General features: G+C 31.3%; 1 protein-coding gene across 1 annotated transcript; it reads left to right on the top strand.

Moving 5' to 3' along the window:
* The first annotated feature begins 11 nt into the window (after positions 1 to 11).
* LOC118202370 (uncharacterized) lies at positions 12 to 18361 on the top strand. Its single transcript, XM_035374538.2, has 3 exons — positions 12 to 1132; positions 11731 to 11878; positions 17893 to 18361. Exons 1-3 carry the CDS (start codon positions 86 to 88, stop codon positions 18063 to 18065), a joined length of 1368 nt encoding a protein of 455 aa, XP_035230429.1. The 5' UTR covers positions 12 to 85; the 3' UTR covers positions 18066 to 18361.
* Positions 18362 to 18777: the final 416 nt, after the last annotated feature.

Here is an 18777-nt window from a genome sequence, read left to right as displayed (position 1 = left end):
GCAACACAGTTATTTTCAATGTTGCCTGTTTTTCAAATGTGAGCATGGTAGCTAAAACTGTTATTTCTATGTTTGTATTGTTACAATGTCCGAATTTGCCCATAGTATTGTGCTGTTTTCTGCTGAAGATGGTTCACCTTTAGAATTTAATATTCGGAATGTTAACGAGAAGCTGTTATTAAAGGCAATGATTGAACATGGAGGGGGTATGTGCTCACACAACGAAAATGCTATACATTTAATAAGCCCAGGTACTAAAGTATTAAATGTTGACTTGAATAAAAAATTAGTATCAACGAAGTATGTGTTTGATTGTGTGAAACTTAACTACTTGCTAGATGTTAATGACTATATAATTAAAATTTCTGAAGCTGAGACAAGCGATATTAGTGACGAAGATAGTGCAAAATTGTTACCTTCCCATTTGCCAGTTAATAAGGAAATGCCGTCTGAAGATTGTGTAGTTCATCCCCATGTGAGCATAGGCATTGCTGACAAAGGACAAATAATTGCAGACAATAATGCGCAATTAGATTTACCTTGCTGTGATGTAGATACATGTACTAACAATGAAAATGCTGGCCTTTTTCCAAATGCTCAAGATGTCATTCGCGGTGGATCGAGCTTAGAGCTCACTTGTTGCGATTTAGATGTTTCTAATCATAATCTGATTCGTAATAATCATCAGGCTTTAGATGTTAAATCATCTGTCACTACTGTTGATGAAAGTGCAAATTCGAAATCAGCTGAAATTTTTAGATCTTCTTCAAATGATGCTCAAGATGAATTCTCGAAAGCACCGGTGAACTGCTTACAAGACCCCGGCAATAAAAGTTTCGTTATCGATAGTTCTGAGGATGAAATAAGGCCAACAGGACCTGTTTATGATGGAGTAAATCCATTGGGTACTGTCATAGATTCTGCCGCTCTGGGCTCAGATAATCAGCTAATATATAATAAAGAGAGCACTGAAAATTTAAAAGATAATATATACGTTGTTACTGTTGACCAGCATGTTGAACAAAAGCAACAAGTGTCACCAGTTGCTGTTTCAAGTTCTCAACCTGAGAATGGTCCAGATGACTTTGATAAATTATTGCTGAGTAAAGCACAGAATGCGAAGACTGTGGAAGTAAGGAAATTTAATGCTTAATGAGTCGTATTGTTATAGCCATCAAACTAAAAATTTATATAATTAGATGTATACATTAGAATATATATTGATAACTAAACTAACAGTCTCAAAAGAAATTTTTAGATCGTTGTATTACCATATGTTTTACTACTCTATGGCACAGCTTTAGTATTAGTCGTTTTTGGCGCGATAAATGAAAGATTATGATAACCTTGTTATTTATGGTAACCTCAAATGCTGAACTGTAAAACATGCCGCCATTTCTGTCCACGAAACTTTAACGAATTTGCTAGGTATCAGAGCTTTGATCGCAGGAAGGATAAATTGCATGTTTTTCTTAAAGTTACTTTCATGTTAGTAAAGCACAACATTTAAAATATTTTTAGAAACGGCAAAAATTTGATAGTTAAAACTGATGCTTTTAATATTACATCACCAGTCTTGACATTTTTTTCATATGTCAACACTGCATTCCCCCCCCAAAGAAAAAAAAAACACATTTTTAGTAGCATGAGGTAAACTCTTGGTGTTTCCTTTGCTAAAGAACCGCATGCAAATTTAGACTTTAGATGTTTCTTAAAATGGGCAATGATCAAAATTACCATGGTCTAAAAATACTTTTTTGCCTCATTTCTTAAATTAGAACTATAGGGATGTGTAATTGCATGAATTTATAGACCAAAATTAAGTTTCATTATTGCTTTTATAACATTTTTATAATTTGTCTGACTATAAAAAATATAATGTTGCTTAGATTATGGAATATATTGCTTATAATTTAGTTCTCAAATTTTATAAATCTCCCACTGTATATGAATAACCTTCACTGAGTATTATTACTTTTATTAATAGTATGTTGACATAACAGTCGACTTTTTATTTTAAATTTTATGCAAATTTTCTACATTACTTAAACATTTAATCTAACAGAGATCTGATTTTTTTGTAATAAAAATTCTATTTTAAAAGGAAGAGTACAATTTATATATAATAATTTGACTACATGGCAAGCACTCAGATACTGATTTCAATGTCTTTAACTATAATTATTATAAAGTTTAGATATATTTTTATTAAGTTAAGATATACTTTTATTCTATTAAAAAATTTAAATGTACTGAACAGAAGGCACTTGTGCTTACAACTCAGGCAACCACTTGTGGCAAGATAACTTATGATAACAATTAAGTTCAAATGTAAAATTTAAATTCAAATAAATTTGTAGCCAAACGCTACACAAATCAATTTAATGCAAAGCTGGTTCAAAACTTAACCGACATGGAATTCATCTATCAGCAATTATAATGCAGGACTGAAGACTACAAATCTTATCTTATCTAGCAACCTAGTAACATGACCTCTAAAGGCAAATCACGGTTTGTTTTACAAACTAAAAATTTCATTTGGATTTTGGTGGGAAAACGGATGGGGAAATTGACAGTAAAGATCCCAAACATAAAAAAACTCTGGTTACAAAATAAAAGAACGTTGCATTATACTTTGTTCTGAGATTAATTATTCACTACATGAAATAGTGTAATGCATTTTTGTTTGCATCATATACAAATTATTTATTTTATTTAAATGCTGTCCAAAACTGAACAGGATTTTGCAAGCATATTTATCATATTTTTCGACCTATAGATGCAACAATTCTTCACTTCAGAAGTAAGATTTAGAATTAAGAAATAAGAAGCAAGAACAATATTTATGAATAGAAAATAAATATATATGCTGGCTAGCAGAAGGATGCCTTCATAAAGGACATTTTGAGAGAAACTGTCTCAGATTCACATTGCATGTAAGGAAAACCACAAAAACTCCCATATAGCCAGCCTGAACTACCACTGTTCAGTGGCTTATCACTCCACCACTAGTGGATTCCAATGACTGTTCGAATCTTTCACAGAAATCATCAGTTATGATGATTGTTGTTGTGTATGATTACCATTGGTACAAAATTTACTCATGATAATTTAATTTTAGCTTTTAAATTATAATGATAAATTACTTGTAATAAATTGAGTGATTAAAAAATACACACTTAATATTTTTACCATTTACAAAATTTAATCAAAAAGTATTTCTAAACACTGGTAAAAAATTTACTCGTTATAATTTAATTTGATTTCCTTCACTTTGAAATATTTTTTTAAATTTTCTTTTACTAATAGAATCTAAGAAACTAAAGTAACATATACTACTAGTTTGAAATGCATTTATTAACCTTTTGTAAATTTCATTATTCAAAACATAAAATTTAACCTTTTGTAAATTTAAAATATTAGCTAAATACTAATATAATATAAATATTAACTAATTACTTAAAAATTAATATTTAATATATTAATATTATATTTTGAAATTTAAAATATTAACCTTTTGTAAATTTCATTACTCATAACATAATCATTGCCATAAATTCATTTACGGTAGTGTTTCAAGAATTTATCATAGCAGTACTAGAAATACGCCATTTTTTTCCGATTTTCAAAGCCGGGCCCTCCTTGGCTACCGAAGTTTGTCGCCAAATAAAAAAATCACCAAAAGGACCAATACTAAAGCTGTTCCTAAGAAATATTGATTATCTAAGATGTTAGAATAGTTCGATGCATCACCATGGTCATCAAAATTAGCAAACCACTGCTGGTGTAAGGAATATATTGTTTTCTGTGTTAACTGAAATTTAAGACAAATTTTTTTCGTATATCACGCTTAACCGGCTAATTTCAGTATATTAATACTAATTTATATTTTTAAATAAATTTTTATTTCCGTTATAAATCCTTATATATTGTCTTATGCTTAATATATTCTTTTCTGTGCTAACTTGAATTTAATACACATTTATTTTCGTATATCACGTTTAACCGGTTAGTTTTACATCTACATGCTTATTATCTGTGAATTTTTACTACCATATGCTTAATATATTGTTTTGTCTGCTAATTTGAATTTACATGCACTAAAAATCGCGTTTACAAAATATCACGTTTACGGATCGGCTCATCGTCGATGAACGGTGAGCTTGGCAAGTAAAAATGCAACGGCGCCAATGGGTTCTTTCCCGACGTGCCAACGGGTTCTCTGCGGATGAAAACACATTTTAAATGCCGTATGCATTCTTGGTTGATCTTTACAATATGGTAACTGGTAGTTTGGCGACATTTTGGAGGCGATAAAGGTTACTACCTGGGACTTCGTGAATTTTTGGATCCCATGGCCGTAAATAAAGAAAAGTTTATCGGACACGTAATCAAGATTTTGAAGAAGATGAGGTAAGTTAGTATTTTTAATTATTTGAGGATATTATTTTTATGCATTGTTCTAAATGTAAGGTGGAAGTAAAGGAATTTGGTATTATTGGGAAAATTGTTATTAGCAATGATTTAGTTTAAAGTAATTAGGATTGTAAGGTAATTTTTATTAATTTAATGTATGTGCTCATTTATATTTTAAGTAGTGTTTTTGAATTTAATTATATTTTAATTAAATGATAGTTATTTTGTGAATTTTATGTTTGTAGGAATTTGGTATATATTTAAGTTGAAGTAAACGTGCATGGAAATAATTTAAATATTTGATACTAAGTATTTGTAATGCTTGCGGTATGAATTCATTGGTGACGTGTATAATGTAATAGATGATTTAGAGGTAAAAGTTTTTGGATATTTTATTTATTTTATATATGGAAATGTTCATATTTGGAAAGGGTAAATACTTTTTCACGATCAGGTAATTTCATATATGTTCTTTTTACCGGGTTTAAAGATTGAGAAAATTGTCATGTATATTCGTGAAATTTTTCTAATTTATGAGAAAAAAGCAGTGTATATGGATATAGTGAAGAGTGTGCGCAATGCCATTTTTGTGCAATTCTGGGATGTTTTTTTAAGTAAAAATAAGTCGTCGTGTACATGGTTTATGTGTATGTGTTATTTTGAAAAACGCGTAAGGAGTATGGTATTGTGCACTTTTTCCCAATTTTGCAGTGAATGTTTGTCATGATAAAGCAGTTTTGTTAGATAAAATTTCTAGCATAAGTGTAATTCGGCTAGTAGATTGTTGGAAGAAGTGTTCAGTAGATAAAAAGAAAAGAAACATATCTTTACTTTGTGAAGACAAAATGGCGGCGGGAAAAAAAAATAGAGGGTTGCTGTAGGAGAGTTGGTCGCCAAATTTTCGCCAAAAAAAAACGCCAAGTTACCATAATGTAAAGATCAACCGCATTCTTTTGTGTGGTTAGTTCATAGAGTATATCTACTAGACAAATAGTAGATCTTTAATTTATATTTCAAAATTTGGAAGCACTTCCGCAGAGAACCCGGTAAATGTAAACATCGCAACTTTGGCGATAATAGTTCAAGCCTGGTAACCCAAGCGATTTGTCCTATTCGCTAGTTCGAAGTTTGCAACCATTCTTCTTGCGTTTATTTTGTTGAATTATCACTGTCGTTTTTCGCATTTGCAGATTTATACTTCTCTTATTTATTATTATTTTTTCTGAATTTTTTAACAACGAATAGATAGAAATATTTTCATAGATAGATGCCGGTTCTCGGTTCGGGATGAAAGGAGGGGTGAATGCTAATTTGTAACAAGGCTGTTCACGTTGTGTTCTTAATTATTAACAGCTCTAAGAACCATGAGGTTTTCAACGTCTAAAATTTGTTTTCGTAGACCGTAAAAATGTGCATGTGCGTTTAAAATATTAAACAATAATGCTTTTATTTTTATTATTGGTTATTGTCATCTAAAATTTTGAGAATAAATCAATTTTTGTGGCGTAGAATTTTAACAAGATAATATATTGTTAATGCTTTTCTAACAATAACCTTTCAGAGGATGGCAGGTGTGACATTAATAGATGATTAAATTGAAATAAAAAAATATTGATTATCTAAGATGACAGAATAGTTTGATGCATCACTATGGTCATCAAAATTAGCAAACCACTGCTGGTGTAAGGAATATATTGTTTTCTATGTTAACTGGAATTTAAGACAATATTTTTATTATTATTAAAATTAAATATTTTTGGCGAGAAACTTCATGCTGCCATATTACTATCTAAATTTTTTGTCTACATTTCGAACTTTTAGCCTAAAATGTCTCCAAAAATGCGATTCTCGCACATGCAAAAACTACGTTTTCAACATACAATTTAGCTAAAAATCCAAAACAAAAAATTTAGATAGCAAAAACGTAAAGTTTCTAACCAAAAATATTTGACAAGAATCCATGTACACAGCGACATGTTTTAACTTTAAAAAAATCTACGAATAGCACAATGTAGGCAACGAATGAATCTATAAATTACGCACACCTCACTTTAATAAATTAACATAACAACAATGAATTTCAAAGAATACCATGTACACAGCATCCTGTTTAAACTTTAAAAAAATTCTACGAATTGCACAATTTAGGCAAGGAAGGAATCTACGATCTACGCATTCCTCGCTTTAATAAAATAACATAACAACAATAAATTTCAAATAATACCATGTACACAGCGTTCTGTTTCAACTTTAAAAAACATCTACGAATTGCACAGTCTAGACACTAAACAACAAAATAAACTAAAATAAATTTCAAACAATTTAAAAAAACAACAATAACGACAGAAATTCATACTAACGAACCAATGAACATAACATTCTACAAAATAAGAACAAGGATAAAATAAAATGCACTTACCATGAATTAATGCGTTTTCGAATAGCAGAAATATAAATTTCATACCGCCTTTAACATGCCGCCATGTAATCACTATCGTATTTACATGACAGCCAGACACACTATCCAGAAAATTTATACTATGGTTCACAAATAAATAAAATCACAAATCCCTACTTCTATCATGCACTGCCATTAAAAATAATCTCCCAGACCCTCTTTCCACACTTCCGAATACCCACTACTCCTCAACAGGATAGCCACAATGATATTTCCTTTTGCCAAACTTCAATTCAACAACTACCATTTTATCTTTCCCTCCCATCTTCTCAGACACAGAGGCGAATCAACGAGCTCCAGTGAAAGATTTTTCAACGTCAACGGTGTTGCCATAGAACACGCAATCGTGCCAAAAACCAGCGCAGAACAGATATCGCCACATTTGGTGAAATTAGGGCGTATATTAGAGTTGTACCCTATTATATTATAAATGTCACCAACGAATTTATACGCAAACATTAAAAATAGTTACAAATACTTAGTGTCAAATATTTAAATTATTTCCATACACGTTTACTTCAACTGAAACGTATACCAAATTCCTACAAACATAAAATTCACAAAATAACTATCATTTAATTAAAATATCACTAAACCATGTACACGTCGACTTATTTTTACTTAAAAAAACATCCCAGAATTGCACAAAAATGGCATTGCGCACACTCTTCACTATATCCATATACACTGCTTTTTTCTCATAAATTAGAAAAAATTCACGAAAATGCATGAAAATTTTGTGAATTTTTTAATTCGGTAAAAAGGACATATATAAAATTACCTGATCGCGAAAAAGTATATACCCTTTCCAAGGATGGACATTTGCACGTATAAAATAAATAAAATATCCAAAAACTTTTACCTCTAAATTATCTATTATAAACGTCATCAACGAATTTATAACAAAACATTAAAAATGATTACAAATACTTAGTGTCAAATACTTAAATTCTTTCCATGCACATTTACTTCTACTCAAACGTATTCCAAAATGCTACAAACATATAACTCTCAAAATCACGATCATTAAATTAAAATATAATTAAATTAAAAAACACTACTTAAAATATAAATAAGCACATACATTAAATTAATAAAAATTAGCTTACAATCCTAATTACTTTAAACTAAATCAGTGCTAATAACAATTTTCCAATAACACCATATTAATTTATTTACTCCTTACATTTAGAACAATGCATAAAAATAATATCCTCAAATAATTAAAAATACTAACTTACCTAATCTTATACAGAATCTTGAGTGCATGGCGGATCACAAAATGTCCATTTTCACCAGGTTTCTTGCACCGCCATTCAAACTATCTGTAATATCCTTCCTTTCACACAATCTCATTTCATTCCCACATATTGGACATTCATACTTATCCACAATTAAGCAATTCTTTTCAATTACACATAAACGTTATAAAAATTTCGGATTTACTTTATATACGGCCATGGGATCCAAATATTAAACAACACTGTTTCACAGAACATAGAATGAAACTACTCCTGTATAAAGTACAGCGGATATTTTTACAATATACCCCCTTTTCCGATTAAAAAACAGTGATTCGTCCATTAATGTCACATGACATATCTCATGATCTCTCATTTCACTCACACAAAATAATGCGTAATCGGAACTGAGTACTTCTCACATTATTACCAAAGTCCTAGGTAGTAACCTTTATCGCCTCCAAAATGTCGCCAAACTACCTGTTACCATATTCCAAAGATCAGCCAAAAATATTAGTATTCTGCATGAATGACAGAGAATATATGTAATGAATACCATGGTCAAATACCTATATAAAGAAAAAGAAACAAAAAAAAAAAAAAAAAAAAAAAAAAGTAGTATTCTCTACCTTAAAACTTGCAAAAGTAATCCTGCTATGCAACACATAGTTAATTTCTGATTACATGATATTGCAAACATTTTCTTCAGATTTGTCTTACGACTGATATTGAATACTGGTAGTTTGATCTAGTTTCATGTCATGGTTAAAGGGCTGGTTGCATGGTTGATTTTTCTAGTTTTACTCATATGTAATGCAAATACAAGCCAGTTTCCCTTAGAAAGTTGTTCAAAACAATATTCATCAGTGGAAGAAGTTGATAGAGACTCAGTTGCAATATCTGCAGTTTGACTGTCCTGATTTGAATACTCCACTTGTTCTGAGAAAAATTTCATTCTTAATGAAAGTTCATAGATGGCTTTCTTTGCCTTTTTAATTTGTTTGTCATCCAATAAAATTCGGCGTTTTGGATCTACATATATTGAACCCAGCGCGATCTTATTATCTAGCAAATTAGTTTATCTTTTCTTCATTGAAGAAACGATTCCTTCTGCAATAAACCCTCCATTTCAGAAAGAACAAACATCGCATTCTTCCAGTCTTGTTAATTCTTCAGATTGTAGCTTTTTTGTGGCTATAAATGGTGTTGAAAGAAGGAGTTTCAGTTCTGCAAGATCATTCCACAGTCTTTCTGTTAGTGAAAAATTAGGGTTATTTATTAGGGTTTATTATTAAATGAATCAGTTTAATTGCTAATGGCAATTATCACATCCATCCTCATATTTATTTATTTATTAATATGTCAGTAAAATATAAAATAACTATTTATTAATGTATACAGTTTGTAAATAAAAATAATTAGCTTGTCATTAATTCTTTTCAATTCATTTAAATTTCATTTCAATTTCAAACTGTCCAACAAAAACTGGAGTCTGAGTCGACCTGTTTTTAGCGACTTCGCAGCCCTGGCCAAAACCACATTTCTAAACAAATGAAACTATTCAAAATGATGCAATTTCATCAAAAAAGATAAAAATTAAAAAAAAAAAAAAAAAAAAAAAAAAAAGATCCGAATATAAAAAAAAAAAAAAATTGCTTTGATGTGCACTGGCTCTTGTCTAGATGCAGCTGTGTACCCAATTTTGTAACCCTGGGTCTATTAGCTTGCACACAGCATGTACGAAAGACACACAGACAGAATCTTTCTTTTATTATATGTAGAGGTTACCGTTAGTTTATTAAAATTTTAGTTTTATTATAATTGGATAAAAAAAGATTTACATGCTACAGCAATAGGAATTGGTGTAATTAAGTAAATTTGCAGTTAAAAACCTTTGATATTCAATGGTTTTTAAAGATTAACTAGAACCTTTTTACTCATTTGTGGGAGTGCAAATGATAGAAAAGAAATCTATTAAAGTTATTCAAATTGCATCCAAAATTATTTTTCAAAAGTTTATTATTGATGAATTTGATTTCCTGAAGGTGTTTCATATCCCTAAAAGTCTTTGGTGGCCTATGAGCATGAAAATTCACTGTCATGGAACCATCAAAGTTGGTAGAGATTGTGCCAAAGTTTCATCAGTTGTCCCTGGGTAATTCTGAAGGAACTGCACCTCTTTATACTGCACTCTAATAATAAACAATCTTTATTCAACCTGCTTTGTTTTTGCACATTGTAATTAGGCTTTCATTGTTTTCTACCTTATTGTTAAACCCACTGGTTTTGCTGAAAGCTTTGTTTAGAATGCTATGAATAGAAACTTCTAGGCTTGTTCCAGTCTATTACTGTTTTGTCCAATCTATTCAGCTAAACTTATCATGTCAATTAATGTTTATTATCCCATAACATTGAAAATAATCCACTGCTTGTGTAAATTTTAATATTAAGTGCTAGCGAAAATTATAGCAATAACAATTAATTCAAATCCTTGTTCATAAAAATAAAAGGTGGCTTATCAAGAACCATTTGAGGCTACATAAACGAAAGAGTAGATATTATAAGTTGTTATGTCTTATCCATAATTGGTGCTAAATTTCACTGCTTGTGAACAGTTACATGATTAATAGGTTACTATGTAAGTACTAAATCTTTTCATTCTGGTTAATGATTAAATTATAATCCCTCTTTATCATCATTTGTTCAAGAATTCGTTTCCTAATTGCTTTATTTATTTTATTTTATTTTATTTTTCATTTTTTATCGGTAGATGTGACTAAAAGTTTAATTATCCACCATTTCTCTACAGCTTTCTTGAGTTTTCCTCTGTTGTTCTCGCATAGGCTTTTTTTTTAATCATGCAAAGGCGAAAAAAAGTTCTGCAATACTGGATAGTTGTTGAGTTATGCCGGGAAACTAGTGAATTCTTTATTTGAAACCACACTCGTGGCAAAAATTCTAACCGTGTGCAAAAGGGATTGGCAATTTATTCAGACTATTGGTGAGCATATAAAACAGAGGCATTGAAAAAAGCATATTACTGTGAAAAATAAATTTTTTTGTTGGTCCAACAACAGTGAAAATGTTGAAAGATTGTGGCACTGGGTTAAGCAGCGAAAAATAATCAACAAGGCATGGTTTAGTTTGCCTAGTTCATGTAGTGAAAATCCTTAGAACCAGGAAATGTGTCTGATGCCATATTAAAAGCAATCATGGTAACATGGTAACCACAAAATGCATGAAACAGTAAAATGTAAACAAGAATTTGGTGATAATCCTGGTGCTAACTTGGCATTGGGAGCTATAATAATAAGGAAGTATCTAAGACAGAAGATAAGGAATATGTGTCTATCAAAAATATTAAGCTATATAATATGGAGGCATTTGCAGTTTAGAACACATGTATGGATATATGTTTTATCTTATTTATGGTACTTATGTATTATCTTGTTGAATGTGAAACTGTCATTAAGTAGTATAATTTAATGTCAGTTATGGATAAGTGTGATATCAGAACATGCTCCTAACACATGCACTTCTTTTAATGTCTTATCTAGCTTAAAGAGATTTGACTGTATTAAACAATACTAACATTTAATTCACCTTATATTTTAGGAGGAGGAAGATGCTCAGTCTCAAAGTTATACTGTCAGCAGTTCTGCCGATGCTCAAGTAGGCTCTAAGCCATCATCTTGTGAAATAAATTCCGCTGAAGTCTTGGGTGCTTGTTCTACTGTTCCAGATTCTGCTATGCCAAATGCAGGTAATTAATGATAGCAGCATTCAATGAATAATCCAATTATATACTTATCCCTTCAACATGCCTAACAGCAGCTTAGTGGATAAGATCACTAAAAACTAGTAGTTTAACATATATTTGAATCCTGGTAAGTTGGTGGCTTCATGAGTGTTTTTGTGATTTAGCCTAAATATAACATAAATACCAGCCAATTTTCCTTAAATATTCTACAGAGGCATCTGTTTAAGGAGATAGCTATCATGTGCTTCGTTGCATTTAATCAAACAAAAATTGGTTAGAGTAGATTTAAGGGTGTCCCTTGGATTATCACTAAGTTGTTGTTTCATTTATCGCCAAGTTGTTATTTCATTTATGGTAACCTGAGTAGTTGAATACTATGGAAACCCTATTATGACGTAATTGTTTGCAGTCGATTTGAATGATGGGGAAAAGATTTGGGGTGTCGGATTTTGGATATGAAGTACGTTGTTATTTTGTGGTTTACACAGTAAAATGGCTGAATGTGGTAAGATTAATTTGAAGTTTATGTATGATTTGGAACGAAAGGGGGAAAAGCATTCATTAATTGGTATGTAACTAAAGGTTTACTTAGTAGCTGTTATAAGCCTTGTTTGCAGGAAGGAAAGGCGTATGGTAAAACATAGCAGGATACCGGAACTACGGATGATGATATTTTTGTGAATTTGTGTAGCAACTCCGGTACACACATTCTAGTTCATATAATTTTAGGAAGTTTTGGTATGTTGTTAAGGAATTTTGTTTCACTGAAGATGCAGAAATTCATAAATAAGGTAAGTGGATATTTCTCCTTGTAGTGCTAAGATGAATTTCTTTTTTATGTTATTTCATAGTTTGGTTTAAAATGTAGTTTATTGATATTATATATTTTTTAATGGCTGCCCCTTTGAATTTTTAAATGAATATAGATCGATGTGCACATGGATAAAGGGAGTGCTCAATGCCTAGTTTGTGCAATTCTCTGATGTTTTTTTAATGAAAATAGGTCAATGTGTACATGGATACCGAGTTTGTGCAATTTTTTTTTTTTTTTTCTTATTTTGGACAAAAATCGCTGCTACACAAAGCCAAAATAACAACTCAAATAATTGCACAAACTCGGTGTCCATGTGCTGCTAGTTATCACCAAGAAGCACCCATAAATATATTTTTACCCCAAAATTCTCAAATAAATAAATTTCATAACTATATCATCTTTGCTTTGACTCGGCTTTCTTCAGCAGTTTTATCTGATTATTTACTGTTTCATTGTTTTTATTACCTTTTTTTTTTTTGTGCTTGTATTTTATCTTTAATTATTTAAAGAATAGTTGTGACTGTTGCATATTTCTAAATATAAACCAATCCGTGTATAAGCCAAAAGTGCATTTTTCCTTCAAAAATTTACCCAAAATTCAAAACCCATATATATACACACTGACTACCAATAAGTATTTGGACACCTATGCAAATGACGAAATCTGCAGTCCTAAGGTACGTCATGGACTCCGCCAGTATATATCGTGTAGGAAACAGCATCGGCTTTAGTTGCATGCAAGATGCCTCGCAGTTCGGAGCTCTCAGATTTAGAGAAAGGTATAATTATCGGGTATCACAAATGTGGCCGATCCTTAAGGGACATATCTAGCGATCTCGGGGTACTCAAAATCGACAGTGGCCTATGTGATTAAGAAGTGGAAGGTTAGCAGTGATTGTCGGAATGTGCCCCGAGTCAGCAGACCAACGAAACTAGGAGATAGAGACCGACGCGTGCTGTCTAGAGAAATTCGGAAGAACCGTACCCAACCGATGGCCCTCATCCGCGAGGAGTTTCAACAGGCATCCGGGAGTATTGTTTCAATGAATACCATTCGTAAGGAAGCACATCTGCTTGGTTTTCATGGTCGTGCTGCTGCCCAAAAGCCTTTGATCACAACGTCCAAGCGCGCTGCTCGGTTAATGTGGTGCAAAGCACATCGAAATTGGACCGTAGATCAGTGGAAACGGGTTCTTTGGAGTGACGAATCAAGGTTCACTCTTTACCGTTCGGATGGCAGGGTCTGGGTCTGGCATCTACCTGGAGAACGTCTCCTGCCAGAATACATTGTGCAACCAGTCAAGTTCGGCGGAGGTAGAATTATGGTCTGGGGGTGTTTCTCCTGGTATGGGCTGGGACCCTTGGTCCTCATTCATGGTAAGCTCAACTCTGATCGATGCCTACTGCACTATTTTGGATGACAATGTGCTTCCTACGTTGTGGCAGTTTTATGGGTTGGACCCCTGTTACTTTCAGGACGACAATGCCAGTTGTCATGTTTCGACGTTAACCAAGGCTTGGTATGGTGCCAATGGAGTTCATTGAATGGACTGGCCTGCCCAGAGTCCAGACCTGAACCCTATCGAGAACCTCTGGGACAAAATGCATCGCCGAATTCAGGGTGCACTACCCATGCAAAATCAGTGAAGGAACTTCTATGTCTTTTTCAAGTGGAAGAAAATACCACTAGCTGTCATACAGACTTGTGCAATGTATGCCCCGGAGGGTCCATGCTGTAATTACCTCTCGTGGAGGCTCTACCAATTATTGATTTTGAATAAAGTTAGTTTTTCTTTTCTATCACAGGTGTCCAAATACTTAGTGGTAGTCAGTGTATATATATATATAAACTAAAATGGAAAAATATTCCACAAATCATAAAATAATAATAAATGGAGATAAAAATGTTTTTTTTTTTTTCGTACAGTGTTGCAATTGCTTGCTTTGAAATTGTTGAGTTTCTTAATCAAAAACTTATAAATATACTTTACAAAATATGAAATAGATAATGAAACAAATTCCAGATTCCAAATTTGGGCTTCTAGATGCCCATATTCGGGTGGAGACGTATGTTATTTAAAATTTGATAGCTCTATGCGAGAAACATACATTTATACAGAATCTTCATCATTTAATTTCTTTAAATATAATACAGGGCTCTAATATTTAGTAGCAATAATTTAAAAAATGATTTGCCGTTTATAGTGAATCAACGCAAAATACCAAAAAAAAAAAAAAAAAAAAAAATTCATAGCCTCTCTGAGCAAATTGCTCCTTTGGGCTAGTAAAAGTAAGAAATAATAAAAAGAAAAAATTTGAAAGCTTTCAAAATATAAAATCAGGTTTTATATTACTCCCAAATGGGCGGGTTTCTCCCCCCCTTACAAACACATACATATTTCGAGAGCCTTTGGGTTAATGTCACATTGTTCTAAAAATATTTTAAAACAACGTTTCTTTAGAAATTTTATTGAATGGACTTTTTTCTTCTAATTTATTTAATTATATATGCATAATAATCAAATTATAGAACACTTATTACACTGATTCCCTTACCACACATAAACAAGTAAGCCAAGGAAGGGGGAAAAGATTAAAAAATATGAAGTTGATTTTATTATATGGTGGATGGTGTTTCGAGTCATTTAATTCTCTTTATGTACTATTTTATAAATTTGAATTTTTTACAGTTTTATAAATCTTAACAACCAAAACAATTTTATAAGTCTTAATTTGCATAAAAACTGATTTGTACATATAATAAATAACTGTTTAATCTTACTATCCGAGTTGTTAAATTGCTTAATAAACAAAATTGCACTGCAAAAACGACAAGACTACAAAACAGAAAGTAAAACACTTTGAAATTGCAGCCTTCTATGAGTGTCACATAATTTTTTCTCTTCAGTAATTCTATTGGCTAAATGCAGACTTCGCTCATATCCTCATTTGAATGACTTTTTACCGGTGAGATGCATTTTGCCGTGTCATTTAAGTCATGCGGACGCACCTTAATGCTTGAAAAAAGGCCATGAGTAAGTGATATTTGTTTTATTGTAATTCAAAAATGACCCTCCCAGTTTGTACCTTGATGCATTTTCTTCCAATATATGTACTACTTTAATCCTCTGGACTAATTCAAGATGCATGTCTCTATACTTAAAGATATCATTACAAATATTTTTTAACATTTATGTACGACTTGGTTGCTTGGGGGGTTAAATTTTTCATATATATGATGCAAAAAAAAAAAAAAAAAAAGTATAAGCCATTTGGTAATAAAAAAGGAATTAATAAAAATTTGCTGAACAAAATCTTTTTATAGTGGAAATGCCTTGGCTTAATTCCACACAGATATCAATGGTACGGAGATAAATTTTGTACCAAGAGAGAAATCATATACATATCTGTATTTCTACTGCCAGATGCAATGGAAATGCAGTTATCATTTACTGGAATTTTTCATTATCAATAAAACATTTTCTACTTAGGGTGGGAAGGAACATTCTCCATGATCAAGTCGTGCTTCATTTCTCTGCATCCACTCATCTGCTTAAAAAGATTTGGACCCTCTGCCACATATGTAATGGAAATCCGATTATCATTTACTGGAATTTAGCCAAGCATTTCTATTGAAACAACTGATCTCTCTCCACGACAGTGCCTGACCATATTCACATATAATCTGCTTCAAAATGTTCTTTAGAAGGGCAGTTTGATCCTTTTTTGTCAGAATTAAAGAAATTTTTGGGTAGGATGCTTTATTGATTCAACAGAACAACCAATATTCACAACAATGCCTGGCCAGATTCACACAAAAATCTGCTTCAAAATTTTCTTTAAAGTGCATAGCTTGACCATCTTTTCCCAAAATTAAAGAAATTTTTGTGTAGGATACTTTGTTGATCCAACAAAATAACCAAAGGTTTAATAGGCTAGATTCAGCATTAATTCTTATTTCTCAAAATGAGATTATTCTAGGTTGATATGCTGAAACCACACTTAAATATAAGCTTGCACAGATGACCTGTCTGCTCTACAGCTGAAGCTGTTTGATAGTTTGATCAAGTTCATCGTCTTTTATTGCTTTCTGCAGGGTTGCTTATTGTCCGATGTCCAGATGCGTGAAAGGTTGAAAGGAAGGTCTCTGTTGCAACATGGTTTGGTGGCAATTTGAAGTGCTTTTATGGCAGTGATTTTGCCTTGAACTGCAATTCTCAGTAAGCCAAAATGGCTTTTGTAAAGAATACAAGTTGACTGCTTGTCAAAATTATTTTCATTTTTGCATTTCCCAAACCCTAAGCACTCAGGTTCTTACTTGCAGTGTTTTTTGATGTTATTCTCAAATGATTTAACCTCGTAGATACTTCTTTAGTATATTAGAACAGTTCATTATAATATTCTGTTTCCAGTACTTATCATATTAAGCTTCAGATGTTCATCTCCTTAACCTTTCCTTGTAAATTCTTATAAAGCTTGCAATTTTTTCAAGGGTTAGTGTGGGAAAGCATTATCAGTTGATCCATGGTGCATCACTTTTATCTCCCATACTTTTACTTGCATTAAAAAAAGATTAAAATTTTGGATCTGCCTTTAAACAGAACAGACAGTAGTTTAGTATTTTTTAAATTAAAGAACATGCTGTACTGGTGTGTTTTTTAAAGCACTGAAATATTCTGGGGTTTGCCAAAATGGCATGATTAAAAATATAGTGCAGCCGTGTGGTACCAATTAGATTTGTATTTCAGAGAATTTTTGTTACACCTAGTTCACAAAGATGACTATTTTGTTTCTGTTTTAAATGTGATTAGAAAATCGTAGTCACTGGAATGATTGATATAAGTTTTGAAGAATTTGTTCTTCAAATAATCTTAAAGCTTAAACTGCTATTTATGTAAGTTTTTTTATATGCTATATTTATAACTTGTGTCCGTTAATTATATGTTTAAGTAAAGAGCAGTCTGTGATTATCTGACCAAATAAAGTACAATCTGTACCTTCAAACTTCCACTGGAATGATTGGTAGAAGTTTGATGGAATCTCTGCAAACTTTCAGGGCCAATAGGAAAATACTAAGGCGAAAGAAAAATAAATCCAGTTTATTAAAAGTTAAATAATTACTTATAGAACATTGTACATTTGATTGATGTTACTTCAGCTGATGAATATATTTATTCATGATAGTTTGCCATTTTCATTGTAGAAAGACTTGCAGAACGTCAACTCTACATGCAAAATCTAGAAGCTGAAGTTGAGAGGATCTTAAGAAAACCATCTCCAAAATCAATCCAAGATAAAATATGTTTGGTTAAATATATTTGTTGCCTAAAGAGACTTCCTCCAGATGTAGTTTTGCAATCTTTACAAAATCGTTAATTGTACTTCCAAATCGCATTAGTTACTGAGAAATAAAATCACAAAAATTAAAGTGTAAAGAAATTTAGTAAATATTTTCTATTTATTGCTTTGTCAAAGAATAAAATATTTTATTTTGTATATATTTGTGTGACATTTCATTTTATGCCTTAAAATATCTAGTAATATACATATCAGAAACTATAATATATATGTATAAAAATTGTTTTGTTATGTATAATGTTCTGTAGTTTTTTTAAAAAAATTTCTTTTGTCATTTTAATTTTCAATTAAAGATTCCGTTTTTGAAAGTGTCATTAATTTGCATTTATTCAGTTTGGTAACTTTTACCCACAGAAGAAAGGTTATACCTTCAATTGCAGGAACAGAATTTTATTCACTTTCATTCTGACCTTTACTTTTTGATTTATATATGTATTTAATATTAGGTTTTAATTATTACCATCTAGGAACAGTATTTCTATATTGTAATGTAAATAAAGTAAATTGAATTAATATGCAACTAATGTAGAAGTGTGAAATATAAAAATTGGGCTAATGAATAGTAACTATTAAAAATGCTGTTAAAGTTTACCTGAGCATAGATGTGTCATATTATAAAAATATACAAATGAAACATTTTTTTTTTTTAAATTTCTACAAGAGAAACAAAATGTAAAAATTAAATTATTGTTTATTTGTCAAAGGAGAATTAACTTTTCAAGGGGAAATA

Source organism: Stegodyphus dumicola, chromosome 2 (assembly GCF_044657685.1).
Source record: "Stegodyphus dumicola isolate Sdum_Otavi_A_Nest chromosome 2, ASM4465768v1".
NCBI classification, from domain to species: Eukaryota; Metazoa; Arthropoda; class Arachnida; order Araneae; family Eresidae; genus Stegodyphus; species Stegodyphus dumicola.
The sequence above is the reverse complement of the archived record's forward strand: the minus strand, read 5'-3'. Positions and strand labels throughout refer to the sequence as shown.